The sequence below is a fragment of the Peromyscus californicus genome, unplaced genomic scaffold, assembly GCF_007827085.1.
Source record: "Peromyscus californicus insignis strain IS unplaced genomic scaffold, ASM782708v3 Scaffold_6__1_contigs__length_162567912, whole genome shotgun sequence".
In the NCBI taxonomy this organism is placed as follows: domain Eukaryota; kingdom Metazoa; phylum Chordata; class Mammalia; order Rodentia; family Cricetidae; genus Peromyscus; species Peromyscus californicus.
In genome coordinates, this window is record NW_026294584.1 from 15679994 (window position 1) to 15697974 (window position 17981).

A 17981-nucleotide genomic window follows, 5' to 3' on the forward strand; every position below is an offset into this window, starting at 1 on the left:
GGGGAGGGGCTAGGTCTCCCATGCTCACGTGCTGAGGCTTGGCTCACCTGTGCCCTCCTCAACAGGGTCAGCTCCACCATGCTGCCCAGATGAGGTGCAAGGCCCGCTTCCCCAAGTGTTTTAGCTGGTAAAGGAGTCAGTTCCCTGGCCAACTGGAGGTGGGAGCTGGGAAGCGGGGAGGACATCTCTCCCTCGATCCCACCACCACAAAGCAGATGAGGGAGGCAGGACCAGCTATTGGTCTTTGTTTTTAAAAAGATATCCAGAAAGCAATCCAACTGATAGTTTTGCTTGGGTAGGGGACTGTTTTTACACAAGTAGTCATTTTAAAAAACCTCTATTTAATGAAGATTATTTCATTTCATTGAGCATTTTTAGATCAAGATACCTACAATATTTAAGCTATCCTGCAAACCAGGAATATAGTGTTAGCTGTTGCTAAGTGTCCATGTCTAATACAGTATGTTCCATAGCACATAAAGAGACATGACTCATTTTTATAAAAAATTATGCTGTTCATCTCTTCTTTGACTATCTCCTGCTGCCCGGACCTCACGTCCCTCCCTATCACTGCCTCCCCTTCCTGGCTTCCCTCCTGGCTAGTGGCCCAGAGCTGCCCTGTCTCCCAGGAAGGAGCTGCTAGGGTGCTGCCACCCACTGCTTCATGATGAGTCCTATCCATGCAGCAGGTCTGGAGAAACTGACATCTGTGGATCTGCATGAAGATGCTTGAGTGTGTATCCTGACAGGATCACCAGAATAAAATTCTCAGTTAAATTTGAATTGCAGACAAACAATAAATAACCATTTACTATTAATATTTTAAGTGTGGTATAAGTTTTACATGGCCTTTTTTTTCCCTAATGTGTCAACCCAAATGAAGGGCAAAATTTGACCAAGTAGATACAACATGAATGAGCTAGTAGATATATTATCCATTCACTTCCTCCAGATGGAATGTTCCAAAGTACAATTCAGCAGACCTTCGTGGAAATAACCTATAAAACCAAGCAATTAACTATACATGTTTAAAAGCCATGACAAGTTTAGTAACATCTATTTTTCCCTTTCTCTGTCCAGGAATAACAGTCCCAAATAAAGTGATGATAACTGCTGTGTGTTTATGGACAGCTGAGGAAACAGAGTAACCCAAGTGGAATTGTTGAATGATGAAGTAGGAAATAAATGGGTTTTGCGGTTTTACGCATAAGACCCTGCAAACTCAAAATCCAGATGTGTTGAGAGATCCGATGGCAGATTCATACCGATCAGATGTATAGAGTAGATATTAAATTAGCATAGAAATTTACTGAGACTCTGAAAAATATCAGTTCTACAGGTGATAATACCAACATGGCTTTAACTACACATAGTGTATTCTTCAGTCTGTCCATAAGAATTCAGATTTTAACTTAAAAGATGATGGGATTTATTATAGACTGAATTGTGTCATCCAAAATGTGTATGTTGAAGTCCTAACCCCCACTGCCTCAGAGTATGACTGTGTTTGGAGACTGGCCTTTAAAGAGATAATTGGGGTGAGATCAAATGGGTGAGTCTTAATCCAGTATGACTGGCATCCTTTTGAGATTAGAATACAGACCTGGACAGAGGGAAAACCATATGAAGAAAAGGGAAGAAAAGAGCAGGCCAAGAAGAAAAGTCTGCACAAAGGCTTGATCTTGATCTTCCGGTCTCCAGAACTGTAAGAAAATCTCTGTTTTATAGCCACCTGACCTATGGCATGTGTTACTGCAGACTTCATGAACAAATACAAGGACCATGAAATCAAAACAAGTGAAATTATTCATACAGCTGGAGTAACTGATGTATAAACGTGTCTGGTGAGCCCTGCTTTGCAATAAAGACCTGTATTGTGTAGTCACAATACATAGTTGACACTTGTAAATGCTCAGGAAGTTTTTTTCGTTTTTCATAGTATCAAAAAACTAAAGAGTAGATCACTTACGTCATTTGTCCAGTACACATGGAACAGTTTCCCAGCTTCTTCTTGCAATCTAGATTACTGTTGATACAGTTTTTACTTGAGTAACTGACATCAGGGGTGGCCATTCCACTGGTCCTTCTGTTCCATTTCTTAGGCCTAAATCTGCATGAAGTCTGCATGGTCTGCCGAAGAGAGATGACTACTTTTTAGGCTTGCAACCATAAGCCGATCTGAAAGATTATTTAAAACCCAGAAGTAAATTAAATTCCAACTTGATACGTATTTCTTCTATTATAAATTTTCCCCAAGCTAACCTATTACATTAATAATATTTTGTATGCTATGAAATTTCTTTATTTAAAATAAACTACTCTATAACTGTCTCTATAAGTAATAATGTTTGTTTGAACAGTTAGAGCATACAGCATCAGGTTAAAGAGAATTAAATAATGTTTGTTTGAACATTGAGAGCATACAGCATTAGTTTAAAGAGAACTAAATAATGTTTGTGTGAACATTTGGAGCATACAGCATCAGTTTTGAGAGAATTAAATTCATATGTATTTTAAAGTACTTACAAAATGTTCTTAATTCATGATGAATAATTGCAATTTTGCTAACTTGCTAATTAGGCAGGGTGCAAACAAAATCAGAAAAACTACATTAATATGATATTTTGTTTATTTAAGTATATACTTAACTTTCTTCACTACTTGTAAATGTACAAATTGTATGTAGATTGACATATTGAAACTCCTCTTACATCTACAAGTGCTCCTAAGAAAATAATTCCTATCTTCATGGTGTCAAATTCTACAGGATTGCCAACATATTGAAACTTGTGTATTCTCTAGGTAGATCTTATTTCTCACATTTCTCTACTATTTACCTTTTGTTGAAGTAATTGGACATCTCAATAGTCCTTTCATCCATCTGTGTCTGCATTATTATAAGAAAGGATCAATGAATAATAATTAAAATTAAACCCACACACTTAAACAGTTGAAGTTCTTAAAAACTTAAATCTTGGTGCATTTCTAGGGATAAAATAAAACAAATATTGTCACTTAAACAATTGGCAAATAGAATAGTCTAAGCCAGTCCCTGCCCCTGCCTTTTTGAGATGTCTAAGATTGGTAAAAGTACCCCAAAACAAAAATGATGAACACACACCATGAGCATCTCAATTTTTTTGTGTACATTTGTTAAAATGGGAATTCTGTTTCAGTATTTACACCAGGAGGTCCAAAATTCTGTATTCCTGGCACGCCTCTATGAATCACCTACTCAGGAAGCCCAAGGCACTCACTTAGAATAGCAAGGATCTATAGAATATTTACTTTGAATAATTGACAAAACGCTTTAACTTTAACTTAAATCAAAATCTAAAAGTAATGTGTAATCCTTGAAATTTTAAAGAACATTTATTGAGTAACTAGTATGCTCTTGACAGGAGGACCAAAAGTGTGGTCTTCAGAGCAGAGGCATCAGCGTCACCTGTGAACAAGCTATAAACACAAGCCTGAGCCAAATGAGGTGTTCACACCATGCCTACATCGCCAGCTGAGGACACATAGCCACATCCTTTCTCAGCATTTCACAGGCATGAGTGGTTGGATACAAATCTCAGTAAGATAATTGTCCTTGATTTTAAGAGTCTCAGTATCATAACATGGTAGGGCTGCTTTGTCGGTAAATATCACTAACTACGCAGTGAGTACCAAAAAAAAAAAAAAAAAAGCATACCACACAATGTGGCACCTAACACAAGAGAAGAAATAAAGATTTCCTCACCAAAATCATGTAAGCCCAGTTTCATAGGGAGTTAGCCATCTGAAGATGGTGGTGTGTGTAGTTAATTCTCTACCCAGGTTACAGAGGATGAAGTATACAACTTCCATCCCTGTTGCTTCTCAACCTGTCAATGAATAAAATATATGCCACCGTAGGAAAAAAAAAAATATTACAAAGTTGGACTGTTGATTTGCCAGGTGGGAGAACCCACCTGGCAAAGAATTTAATGTTTTTCTCTGGTTGCAAAATTTGAACTTCCCATGCCAGGCCATACTAGGCATCCAACATCAGGGGTTCCAGCATTCCAGACAACCACTCTACTCCTTGAAAGCTTCCCGACACTGCACGATGCCTCATTTGTTTGTCTAACTGTCAAGTTAGGCCACTAAAGTACAAGTGAGGCAAACCTGGGAATTTAGACTAAATTGACCGGTCCTCTCACTGGAGAGGTAAGTGGTCAGCTTTCAACACCGTGCCAATCATATCCCTCCGAATGCATCCCACCTCCAGCTTTTACTCCTCCGCCCCACACAGGCCCTTATCCAGCAAGGGTGGTCTCCACAAGACTGAAACTCTAGGTGCATACCGCGATCTCAGTCAGTGGTCTCCTTTGTCTCCCAGTCGCACACCCGCAGACCATCCTTGGGCAAAGTTTGGCTCTCCCAGCTTCCGTAGGCCCCGCCCCTAGCAACGCTCGGGCTTGTGTTAACAACTGGAGCGCGCCTGGCGTGTGGACCGTAGCAGCCGCGGGATGTCCGCTGCGTGGCGGAGGCGGGGGCCACGGCCCGACCTTCGGGGTCTTTCGTCTCCCTAGCTCGGGCCGCGCTGCGTGTTCCCCGGCAGGGCTCGTGGCACACCTAGGACCGCAGGCTCCCACCCCCAGCCATGTCCACAGTGGAGGCTTCGGCCACGGCGGACGCCGCCGAGGCGGCCGTCAGGACCAAGACCTACAGTCCCCGCACGATCCCGGTGTTTGGGGTAGTGACCCAGCATGAGGATAGTCAGGTACCGCCGGGCTGCAGCAGGAGCGGGGAAGGGCGTGAGGCTCCGGGGCAACCGGGTGGAATCCAGGACCAGAGGGAGCCTGTGGGACGGAGATGCACGGAGCTGGTCCCTGGGGGGCGTGCGGCTGGCGAGGGGGTGCTGGATGTCGTCAGCCAACCTGTCTGGGGACTCTGGCTGCGTGGTCCTCCTGGAGAGACTGACTCCTCTTTGAAGTATGGCCACGAAAGGAAGGATTCGCTCTTAGTGACATTTGATTTGATAACCAGATCACTGTTTGTGATGGGATTTTGTCTGTAGATCCGTTATAAAGTGGCATTCCCCAGGTTTAAATTTGTATTCACTGGTATGCAGATGCTGTTGGAGAGTTGGAGACAGAATTGATTTTCTTTGTTGTGTTTATAGTGTGTTTCGGGTTTGCTTTTGTGATAAGTGCAAAGCTAAGGTTTTTTTTTGTTTGTTTTTTTTTTTGTTTTTTTTTTTTTTTTTTTTGGTTTTTCGAGACAGGGTTTCTCTGTGTAGCTTTGCACCTTTCCTGGAACTCGCTTTGGAGACCAGGCTGGCCTCGAACTCACAGAGATCCGCCTGGCTCTACCTCCCGAGTGCTGGGATTATAGGCGTGCGCCACCACCGCCCGGCTGCAAAGCTAAGTTTTTAAAGTTGGGTTGAGGAACCTCTCTGCCTTGCCCTACACTAATGGTGTTGGGGGGCCTCTATGGGAATTCCTGTTGGGGGTTCACAAGTCTCAAGCTACGTCAGGAACTCTGTCTCCTGCGTTCACATCCTGGAGCCTTGGAGGGTTACTTGGGAGCAGCCAGTTAACTCGGGACTTCTGTGGGAATTGTGTTGAGGTCTCTGAGGACCGTCATGCGTTTAAGCAACAGCCCGCAGAGCACAGCACTTTTACATAAAGAGAAGATGCCAGGGGAATTTACCTAATCAGTTTTGTGGAGGTATTCCTGTACAAGAGCAGAGAAGTGTAAGCGACCACAGCTCTCTCCACTCCCAGGGCTACAAGGAAGCTCAACGTTGCCACTATATTCCTAGGCACTGGGCACTAAGAAGTAGGTGAGTTTGGCTCCCAGTGGTTTCTTTGGGGCAAAGATTTCATGAGACAGACAAACGGGTTTACAAAGAGAAATACTTTCAGTAGATCACTTAAAAAAAAAAAAGTGGCCTAGCGTGGAGGCTCATGCCTTTGATCCCAGCATTTGGGAGGCAGAGGCAGGAGGCCAGCCTGGTCTACAGAACGAGTTCCAGGACAAGCTCTAAAGCTACACACAGAAACCCTGTCTCAAAAAAAAAAAAAAAAAAAAAAAAAAAAAAAAAAAAAAAAAAAGGGTCTGTAACATAGCTGTATGTGACTTGTGTGTTTCTGTCTCTCCTATGAGTAGTCACATTTTTAAAAAGTGCTGTGAGGGGGGGAAAAGACAACATCTACCTAAATAAATGGAATAGAAAACAATTTAGAATTAGAAATCAAAGTGATATCTCACTCTTCTTGGATTTTTTGTAGTTGCTTTTATAATTTCTTCTCCTCCTTTTTTCCTCTCCTTCTTCCTCCTCCTCCTCCTCCTCCTCCTCCTCCTCCTCCTCCTCCTCCTCCTTTCGGTTTTTTTTTTTTTTTTTTTTTTTTTGTTTTTTGTTTTTTGTTTTTTTTTTTTTGTTTTTCGAGACAGGGTTTCTCTGTGTAGCTTTGCGCCTTTCCTGGAACTCACTTGGTAGTCCAGGCTGGCCTCGAACTCACAGAGATCCGCCTGGCTCTGCCTCCCGAGTGCTGGGATTAAAGGCGTGCGCCACCACCGCCCGGCTCCTTTCGGTTTTTTGACACACAGTTTCTCCATGTAGCCCAGACTGTCCTGGAACCTGCTCTGTAGACCAGGCTGGCCTTGAACTCACAGATATCCGACTGCTTCTGACTCTGGAGTCCTGGGTTGAAGGCATGCACCACCAAAGCCTGGCCTGGCACTCAGTTTCTTTACTCACTGTGAGGCCTGATATTCCTAGTAACATTTAAGATGATAACCTTTAGCCCTCTGCTCAAGTCAGCAGAGAAAGATCTTTGGATGCTTACTACTTCCATTCTTTCAAAACATTCCACTTTTGCTTGTACTTGAGAGACAGCTAAAGCACAGCTTGTGGAACTGTGAAATCAAAGGCAGGTGGTGATAGCAATGGAGATGATGATGATGGTGCTGATGTCCATTGTATTAAGCTTAATGTAAGGCCTGGTGACTGTTCAGTGAGTACGGGTGCTACACAGCCTGACTTCCACCCCCAGAGTGCCCCAGAAGAGAGAACTGACTCCCTAGCTTGTTTTCTTACCTCCACACCTGCAAAAACCTGTAAAATATTCACTGTAAGGACTCTGTATAGCTTAGATAATGCACACAGAAAGCTTATGTACGCCGCATATGCTGAAATACGCAGTTATCACCAGCATTCTTTATCCGGGGGCAACTAAAGCTTACAATAGCATTTTTCATTAAAACTCACGGAGTCTCTGAAATTTTAAAGTAGCAGCTAAAGATTTCCTGCTATAAAGATGCTATTTTGGCCGGGCAGTGGTGGTGCACGCCTTTAATCCCAGCACTCGGGAGGCAGAGGCAGGCGGATCTCTGTGAGTTCGAGGCCAGCCTGGGCTACCAAGTGAGTCCCAGGAAAGGCGCAAAGCTACACAGAGAAACCCTGTCTCGAAAAAACAAACAAAACTGCTATTTTGTCTACCTGTGCTTTTAAGGACTGTCTTAAATTCCAAGCCTTTAAATTTAACATATATATATTATATATATGTTATATATATTACATATATATATATATTTGGAGAAATTAGTTTTTGAATAGTATTACCTAGGAGCAGATAAAATGTGCAAGTTGTTTTGTGTGTGTGTGTGTGTGTGTGTGTGTGTGTGTGTGTGTGTGTGTGTGTTCAGGGGCATTGGAGCGGGTGTGTATGCCACAGCACCTGTGTGGAGGTCAGAGGACTTCTTGCAGGAGTTAGTTACCTTGTGCCACCAGGTGGGTCCCAGGTATTGAACTGGTATTATCAGTGTTGGCAGCAAGTGCCTTTACCCATTAAACCATCTCTCCAACCCTCTTCTGTACACTTTAAAGTACATATTTCACTTATACAATGAGTAACTCTGGTCAGCATAAAAACAGTCTGCAGGAGGCAAGAGTTCCTGTGTAGACTCTCCAAACCACCACAAGTCCTCCTCCTCATCTTCAAATGGAGTTATGGAAAATGCAGAGTGTAAATTTGAAGCCAGTCATAAACAGAGAAAACAGTGGTTTAAGAATCTGGAATTTTAGCCGGGCGGTGGTGGCGCATGCCTTTAATCCCAGCACTCGGGAGGCAGAGGCAGGTGGATCTCTGTGAGTTCAAGGCCAGCCTGGACTACCAAGTGAGTTCCAGGAAAGGAGCAAAGCTACATAGAGAAACCCTGTCTCGAAAAAACCAAAAAAAAAAAAAAAAGAATCTGGAATTTTAATCAGAAAAAAATGCTTTTTTTAATTGTTGTGATTTTCATAGATATTCTACTTGAGCATTCTAATTTAATTTTTTTCTGTATAAGAATTTTGTCTATGCCTACAAGAATGATTCTTAAAGCTTGAAGAAAACTATCTTTTTTTTTCTTTTCAGATTTCAAAACAATAAAACCCTACTAGAATTTAGTGATCAGTTTTTAATTACTTACTTTGTTTGGTGAAGTTGCTTTCCTTTTCTTTTTTCTTTTTCTTTTTTTATTGATTCTTAGTGGATTTCACATCATGCATCCTGATCCCATTCATCTCCCTGTCCCTTTGTGTCCACCCTTTGCCCTGGCAACCTCTCCCCTAAAATAAAATAAATTAAAAAACAAAACAAAACAATCAAACTAATTAACATACAAAAAAGTCTCATGTTCTTCATCTGTGAAAGATAACTGCCTTTCTCTTACAATATTTAAGAAAGATTTGCGAAGCATTTAGTGCCATACCCATCACACATATTGTAAGGATCCATGTGGTTATCATTGATGGCTCTAATCACGACAGCTTTCCTTTCAATTTTTGTTTCATTAAACTCTGATGATGTTCATGGTTAACTGTAGCTAGAGTTTTCCTGCCTGACCCACAGTCAGGGCAAATCTCTCTCACCTGCCAGTCCCACAGCCGCTCAGACCCAACCAAGTAAACACAGAGACTTATATTGGTTACAAACTGTATGGCCATGGCAGGCTTCTTGCTAACTGTCCTTACAGCTTAAATTAATCCATTTCCATTAATCTATACCTTGCCATGTGGCTCGTGGCTTACCGGCATCTTCACATGCTATTTGTCATTGTGGCGGCTGGCAGTGTCTCTGACTCAGCCTTCCACTTCCCAGCTTTATTCTCCTCCTTGTCCCGTCTATACTTCCTCCTACCTGACTACTGGCCAATCAGTGTTTTATTTACCAACCAATCAGAGCAACACATTTGCCATACAGAACATCCCACAGCAGTTAACTAAACCTTTATTAGTGCTGTGGGGTTCCTTTTCTAGAAGTAGTTCTAGGGCTCTTGGCTCTGTTCGTCCACTGGCCGGTAGGGACATTGGACAGTAAAGATAAAGTCTTTGTTTTCTGAGAAAGGAGATACAGTAGCAATGCAGTTTTCCTTGCTCAAATAGAAAGCAGGAGCATCTAGTTGATGACCCTTTGTTTATTTCAGATCTACTTTAATGCTCCTCTCCCCTGTTCTAAAGAGTCAGGCATCCCTTTAGAGTGGAGCTTCTCACACTCAGTGTGTGCATGAAGAACAGGGGATCTTGTAAAGTGCAGACTGGATTCTGCAGCTCTGGGCTGGGCCCTTGTGTTCCCCTTTCCTAGCAGATTTCCAGGTAATGCTGATTCTGTTAGGTGAAGGACTCATTCCCACTCTGAGCAGAACTCCGTGCGTTCTAGCGGCAGGATGGTAGAAACAGTGCTGTGGAGTTTCATAACTAATTCCTGGAAAGCTTGCCAGAAATAGTTTCCTGTGTTTCTACTTACAAAACAATAACAGTGAAACACAATTCTAGCCCTCCCCCAACTAGATCAGGTAATGTAGTGTTATAAAAAGTAAGAGGCTGCAAGTGACTCTTCAGAAGACCTGCTGGCCCTCCTTTTCTCTCTCTCAACACAGACACCATCAGATCGTCAGCCCCTGTGGCCTGCCCAGCGGCTCACATCTATTCTCCCTCCAAGCTATTGTCTCGAGATACCATTTCTCACTTTGTTATGCTCCTTCCTCCCCTAGACACGCCTTCAGTTCCTTTCAGGATACTGTTGCTTACCATATCCAATAAAATTGCCTCGAAATTGCTTAACTTCTCTAGGCTTTTTCCCTATTCTATAAAACCAGCCTGTTTTGGTGAGTGATCCCGGAACAGAGATGACCATCACAGTCTCCTGGGGAGCTTTTGGGAAATACTGGGCATATCTGGACCTACTGCAAATTTAATCAGCTATAATCACCAGTGTGGGACCTTGAAGTGTTCCCTCCAGCCCCGTTGAAGCACCAGAACCACTGAGCTGGTGCTGTCTAAGCTCAGTGCTGGCCCGGGGTGCCTGAGTTCCAGTCTCTCTGAATGTCTGATGCACTGCTTAATTTCACCTCCGTGAGGGCAGAATCTCACTAGTCTTTTTCTGCAGCATTTTCAGTGCAATGCCCAGTACAATGCCTAAGCACATAGGAGGTGATGTTAAATCGTTTGAATGCATGGCCTCTTCTCATCTTAGGATTTCTCTAACCTTGGCCTATCCTCAGGTCCTGCCCCCTCTTCAACAGGACATGTTTCCCGTTCATTTTCACCCTCATCTGTCTATCTCCTCAGGAATGGAATAGTCCTAGCATTGGATCCTGCAGCTTCTCACCTAATCATAGCTTATGTTAGTCATTTCTTCATCTTTAGATGCTTTCCATTAGATTATATGTTCTTTATGGGTAGGAAATATGTCTTAATAGTTTCGTGCCTTTCCCTGAGCTCCTTTACTCTGGGTTCAGAGCAGAAACTTAAGCCCTAGCTTCCACTCTTCTGTGCTCCAATCACTCTGGCCTTCTGGCTTTTCAAGTTTGCCAAGGGTTCTAGCCCCCAGCGTTTGCACTTCCTGTGCCCACTGCAGGACACTATCCCTTCCTTAGCCACAGCTCACGCCCCCACCTCCTCCAAGACTTCGCTAAAATTGTACCTTCTCTGTGAGTCAGTCCTTCCCTGACTGCTGAGTGTGAAATGATACTTCTCCAGCAAGCCAGTACTTTATAGCCATTTAATTTTCTCTAGAACATTGACATCATACCCGATACTATAGAACTTATTGACTTAATCCCCCCCCAGCATATTGTTTATGTAAGCAGATTTTGTGTCTTTCCTTCATACCATTAGCACCTAGAATAATGCCTGACACAGTGTGGACATTCAACGTTGGGTTGTGATTAGTTGTCTAATGTACCCCAAACTTACAGTTACTACATTGAGTTCGTGATTCAGAAGCCTGTGCCCAGGTTTCATCAGGTGTCCTGATGCTCACACCAGACTGCAGCTGATATTCAAGATGGGAAATGGGGTCATCAGCCAGTAGCATGACGTCACTGGAAACCTGTGAGAGGGCTCCTCCTCGACCCCAATACAAAGCTCTCCCCAGCACTGTCTGTCTCTTATCATTCCTCAAGCCAGCAACTCACCCTCACCTTTTTTCTTCTTTCCCCTCTTTGCTTCAGGTCACTTATTAGATCCTGCAAACTCGACCTCCTGGGTGTGTTAAGTCCACTTACTGTGGTCTGTATCCGTTGCTGAAGTTACACGCTAGTTTTCTACCTCGAGTATAGCTCTCTCTAGATCACCACCCTGAAAAAAAAAAGTAATCATGTCATTGTTTCATTCTGGCTAAATCCTGAGGACGACCACCCTGATCAGACAGAGACTATTTAGTCAACACTTGCTGTTGGGAAGGAGTCATCTGGCATTGCTTACTTTGGGCTGAGAATGCAAGACTGGCACAAAAGCTTGATGTGGAGGGTGTGTTGTGATGATTAGAAATGGTTGCCATGGAGAAGCACGAGGTAGGCTGGAGGCTGGGCGTCCTATGTAATTGCAGTGAGAAGCATAATTGTGTATTTTATGCTGGCTGTTTCTTTTTGGCTTTCTCTGATTGGTACCGAGTTGAAATCAGGAGGTAAACAGTAGAGCAGCTGGAAGTCAATGACCAAACTTTGATTTTTCTGAGCATGTTTCTGTAGAAGTTATGGCTTGCCTTCATGGATTGCTGTGGAATTTTCAGGCTGGGCCTGAGTTCAAGCTAGACTACATAAGTAATTGTCCACAGACAAGTCTGGCCATTGTCCATTTATATATTCAGTCTCAAAACATTCCATGGCGTCCTAAGTTCTTTGCATGACATCCAGAGCCTTCTGTATGATTCCATGCTGATAGCTACCTGAGATCAGGACAGTATGCCTGTCATACTTGAAACATAGAGCCTGCCAATTAAAACTTATGGAAGGCTTGGAAAGTAGAATGTGTACAGAGCAACATCAAGTGACAGTGTGGGATAAAAACAAAAATTCCTTGCTGCTTTCTTTTTCTTTACTTTTCTTTTTCTTTCTTTCTTTCTTTTTTTTTTTTTTTTTTTTTTTTTTTTTTGAGACAGGGTTTCTCTGGTAGTTTTGTTGCCTGTCCTGGATCTCACTCTGTGTCGGGCGTTTACCCACCACCCCCACAGTTCCCCAGAGTTTTCTTGAGTGCGAGCAGCAGGAAACATTAGATAGAAAGATTTATTGCGGAGAATCTTGCGGAGATAAACAGATAGAAAATAAAGAATAGCCTTGAGAGGGCCTGGAACCTTTTCCAATGAGCCCCGACTGTCTCTGCCCCAGGGTTTTTATAGAGATGCCAGGGGGTGGAGCAAAAGACCTCCTCCCCCAGCACAGCCAAGTGCAGACCATCTCAGACACCTGCACTCAGGCCCGTGGTCCTAATCATCCTCTATGTGGACCTGCTGGGTAAAGCCACGAGGAACCCGAGAACAGGCTCCCACAACTCTGTAGACCAGGCTGGCCTTGAACTCACAGAGATCCACCTGACTCTACTTCCTGAGTGCTGGGATTAAAGGCGTGCGCCACCGCTGCCCATGCTTTCCATTTTTTATGAAAGGTTATCTGAGGAAGAAAAATTGGATAAAAAAAAAAATCATGCACCAAGTTTCCACTTCAATACCATTGTCTGACCCTCAAAGCAAATATTTCAAAAGTTAGAACACAAAGGCTATCCTATTTGCCATTAGCTGTCTCTGTATCCATAAAATCTGAAAGCGCAGGAAGAACAGAGAAAGAGCAGTAACCGTAGGTGACAGGCACTGTTAAAACTCCAAATCTCCAAAGGCAAAATTATGTTTACCCAACTATTTGTTAATGGCAAATTTAGCAATTTAATAGTCATGGTTAACAGTATTGGCTGAGGAGCTTTTGGCAGTTGATGGCTGCTCTGTGACTAAGAGTCACTTTTCTTTGAGGGGCCGCCTCAGGCAGGTCGCCTGTGCCTGATTTAATAACGTCACAGCCATGTGCCTATGGGTGGCTTTAACTGGACTCAGTGGGTTATAAAAAAATAAAAGAACTGGAAGCAGGAAGGAAGATACAGTGGAGAAAAGGGGGCTGGGAAGGTGGAGAGGGAGTGGGTACAGATGTGATTGAGATGCACTGTGTGACAATTTCAAAGAACACGTGTGTGGGGGTGGGGGTGGGGGTGTGGGAATGTGTGTGCTTGACTTAATTTCTTTATTCCTCTGGGGTGGAATAGTAAGAGCTGTGTGTTTCTAGGGTATTTTCAAGCCCATGGACCTTAATCATATCATCAAACTCCTTGAAGAGACTGATAAGGTGAGTATCCTTTGAGAAGTTACTTTGCTATCTCAGAGACTCACGTTTCCCTGAACAACAACAGGCATTCTCTCTCATGTGGACACTGTCTATCTCTTTTGTTGAAAGCTTTCTCTACAATGTATGCTTTATATTCAAGGAATTTAAATTTAGTATGAGAACCAATTTGTTTTCATAAGAGGGTCAAACCCAACCATATTGGCTATAATCAGAAGGATCTGCAAGAGTAGAGAAAGGACTTTTGATCCTGGGTTAATACTTCAAGAGTAGAGAAAAGACTGTCTATCTTGGGCATACCTCAAGAGTAGAGAAAGAGCCATCTGTTCTGTGCTAATAATTCTTGCCAAGTAGGACTAGAGAAGAGACAGTACCAAAAGGACACTAAAGAGCTAGTAGAAAAATTTTAGTCTAGACATGTAGACAGATTTATATGTATACAAAGATGATTTGTTTTAAGAAAAATGATGAGAATACAAAGAAAATATTTTTTTTATATATAAACCTCAAAAATGTATTGGGAAAAGAGATATACACACAGTACTCTCCTAATGTTTCCGAGGTATTGCCTCAGAGTTAGCACTCACTGTAGAATTACCTGTAGTCATTTTCAAAGATGAATGCACATTGTTTTGTTGTTGTTTCGAGACAGGGTTTCTCTGTGTAGCTTTGCGCCTTTCCTGGAACTCGCTCTGTAGCCCAGGCTGGCCTCCAACTCACAGAGATCCACCTGGCTCTGCCTCCCAAGTGCTGGGATTAAAGGCGTGAGGAATGCACATTTTTTAATAAATAGAAAATAGATTGACTCAGGTATAGCCATCAAAACAAAGTAACATCCTATGATTAGTAAACACAAACATTTAGCTATTGCTTAAAATTTTTAGTCTCTACTTTTTTAGAGAAGAAAAATAAAAACCACCAAGAGCAATTTATCTTTTGATGACTAGTTTTTGTGAAGTTTAAATGTTTAAATTGCAAATATATCTGCATTAAAAAAAACCACAACTGTGGAGAGTTCCTATTAGTTGTTTTTGAAGGCAGGGTGGAAAATACAGACAGTGCTTGCACTTTTCATGAATAGTTTAATTTGAAAGGGGGTAGAGGCAGGCAAGAAAACTCACTGGGTAAAGGCATTTGCTATCACACCTGACTACTTGATTTCAATCCCCAGAACCCACATGGTGGAGGGAGAGAACAAACCCCTGAATGTTGTCTACTGATATCCTCATACATGCCATAGAATGCATGCATGTGCACACACGCACATATACAATAAGTAAGTGTGAGATGAAAGAAAAGAACACATATCAGGGGTTTTGTTTTTAGTTGACACGAGTTTTGAAAACACATTACTGTATAGAGGTGTATTAACTACACTGAAAGTATATGACTCAGTGAACTTCTATACGGTCAGAATTGGCATTCAGAACAGAAGCTGTGAGACTTCACATAAAATTTTGTTTCAGGTTTTAGTATATTTTATGTATTTATCCATCACAAAAACAAAAACTGCATTACAGATTAGTAGAAAACCAATTTGCTTTATTTTCTCTGAAAACTCATGTCCATTGCTGAATTCAGTTCTTCCTTTTCCTCTTATATTTAGCCTTTCTTTTTTTTTTTTAATTTTTACTTTAATTATGTATACAGTGTTCTGCCTGCATGTATCCCTTCAGGCCAGAAGAGGGCACCAGATCTCATTACAGATGGTTGTGAGCCACCATGTGGTTGCTGGGAAGTGAACTCAGGACCTCTGGAAGAATAGTCAGTGCTCTTAACCGCTGAGCCATCTCTCCAGCCCTCTTGTTTTCTTTTTTATGTGGTACTGTATCCATATATACATTTGCTTTTTATGTGAGACTTAATAATTTTAATGTGTCTATACACTGAATACATTTTTTAAAATCTTAACCAATTTAATGACACAAAAGAACTAACAGACCATTTGTTTTAGGATGACTTAGAAGAAAAACAACTTGATTGTGTCAAGAAACTGGTGCACTGTTATCAGAATGGATTTGTATCCTTTATATCTGTGCGTGCGTGCGTGCGTGTTCATTTCATTCATCTGGAAACACTGGGAAATGTACTAGATTCCTTCCTTTTGACCCAGTACCAAGGTGTCGCAAGCCATGTAAGTTTATTATCTGATAGCTGTAGAGATCAGCAGCTCAGAGTTCATCTCACTTGGCTAATGTCAAGGTGTCAGCAGGGACTGGTACACTGAAGATCCAGGAAGGAGGTGAGGGGCCGTTTCCTTGACTTTGCCGCCTGCTGTGGGCTTCCTGCAGACCATTGGCTCCTAAACTGGTGCCTCAGTGATATCACTCTCACCTCTGCTTTGCTATAGCTTCTCATCCTCCTGCCTCTGACACTCCTGTCTCTCACGTCCCCTTATAAAGACCCCGTCATGGTTACAACTGAATCTATCTGGATAATCTAGTATAATAGTCTGTCTTCATTTACTTTTGTTTTCCATGATAAAATGCCATGACCAAAAGTAACTTGGGGATCAATGGGTTTATTTCAGATTACAGTCTGTCATAGAAGGAAATCGGGCAGGAACTCAACCTAGAGGCAGAGCTGAAGGCGAGGTCATGAAGGGAGACTGCTCACTGGCTTGCTCCTGTGGCTGCTCAGCTACTGTTCTGTATAGCTCAGGACCAGAGGACCACATGCTTAGTTAGAGGTGGCATTGCCCACCATGGGCTGGGCCCTCCAGCTATCATTAATCAAGAAAATGCCACACAGACTTGCCTACAGGCTAGTTTATGGGGGCAGTTCCTCAGGTGGGGTTCCTTCTTCACAGAGGACACTGTCTTGTGTCAAGTTGACAGAAACTAGCAAGGACAATTTCCCTCTAACATCCTCAACTGCATTTGAGAGTCTCTTTGCCATCCAAGGTAGCCTCTTCAAAGGTTCCTGAGACAGAGACATGGCGTCATTGAGTAGACTATTATTCTCTCCATTATATTGTTATTAACTCTGCATAATGTCAATTCCTATAGATTCAAAAGCTATTAATATGATTAGGAGGGCCAAGTCAGCCTCATTTCTGCCAGTATACATAGCGAGTTTCATCTTGATTACTATCTTATCGGCTCTTCGCTTGTGAAATAGGAATGATCCCACCTCAGTAGGTTATTAAGAAGATCAGATGAGATAATAATCCCTTATCACAACAGGTAGAAACCAGTACTCACACCTCAAAGCTATCTATCTGTATGTAATAACCAATTTTATGCTGGTAGCTATTTGCTTTTTAAACTTTTGTATACAGATGATTTGAAAAGTATAATAAAAGTTTCACAGTTACATCAGGTTGTTATACATGTTTTAAAATGCCTACTCTCAAGCCAGGTGTGGTGACTCATACCTGTAACCTCAGCACTCAGGAGGTAGAAACTAGAGAATCAAGAATTCAAAGCCAGCTTCCATATGTAGTAAGTGTAAGGCCAGCCTGGGCTAAATGACACTCTGTTTCAAAACAACAACGAAAGTCAGTCTTCACTCTCTGCACTCTGAACCCCCGAGCAAAGGTCCACAGACCCTGCTCTGGGTGGAACTGGACTGACTCTTTGCTGACAGTCGTCTGATTTGGTCTAAAGAAGATGTCCGTCTAATCAAAACATCTTAAGCTTTCCACCAAGAGAAGGGGACACATCTTATAACTTTCTGTAAATATTTTCTTTATAGTAGCCTTGTTTTGTGAGGCTCTGTTGGAGCAGTCTGAAAGCTTGTGTATATTAAGTACTATTTACTGGTAGCCAAGGAAGTCTACTAGCAAGTATTTATTCCCTGTTTAATTGGACACCTCAGCACCTTCCTGATTATTTTTTCCTCAGGATAGACAGTTGGTAGCAAGTAGCTCTGAACAGCTTTAACAGGCTGGCTTTATATGTTGTGGTACTTTATAAAGTTAAATTAGGGAAGGATCACTTCCCTAGGAAGTTGTTAGGAGACTTTCCTGGAGAGACGTGAGCAAACACTTATTTACCTAGATATCACTGATAACAGACCAAAGTAACAGTCCCACCTAGTCTAGCTTAGTGAACCGGTGAGTCTGTTGTGGTCTCTTGCAGAAGTATGCAGGAACAGTTGCTTAACAGGAGTCTAGATGACTCAAAGGCAGCTGTGGCTCTGAAATGCCCACCAGAGTGATGACTCATGAGATCTGCATCACTGAAGCTTCCTGCAGAGCTTGCAGGCATCTGGCCAGCTGCAGAGTCTCCTTTTCCCAGCAGATGTATGTCTTTAATACAACCTTGGAGAGGGACTTCATGAATCTTCTAAGTTCCCGCTTTCTAAAGTTGGTCAAGTTTTGTTTATTTCCTGAGCCTTAGGAACCTCTGTCCTTGTCC

The 17981-nt window shown here is 42.4% G+C and overlaps 1 protein-coding gene across 4 annotated transcripts in view; it reads left to right on the forward strand.

The window, feature by feature from the left end:
• The first annotated feature begins 4461 nt into the window (after positions 1 to 4461).
• The window catches only part of Cfap69 (cilia and flagella associated protein 69), a 67915-nt gene continuing 54395 nt past the window's right edge, over positions 4462 to 17981 (forward strand). The window contains exons 1-4 of one of the 4 annotated variants that reach the window (XM_052721988.1): positions 4660 to 4747; positions 11467 to 11808; positions 13564 to 13623; positions 15575 to 15640. In XM_052721988.1, coding sequence (XP_052577948.1) covers positions 11785 to 11808; positions 13564 to 13623; positions 15575 to 15640 — 150 coding nt within the window. In that variant the 5' untranslated portion in view covers positions 4660 to 4747; positions 11467 to 11784. Of the gene's footprint in view, positions 4748 to 11466; positions 11809 to 13563; positions 13624 to 15574; positions 15641 to 17981 lie in introns of all 4 variants that reach the window. The other 3 variants (XR_008214635.1, XM_052721986.1, XM_052721987.1) reach the window with 3 other exon arrangements.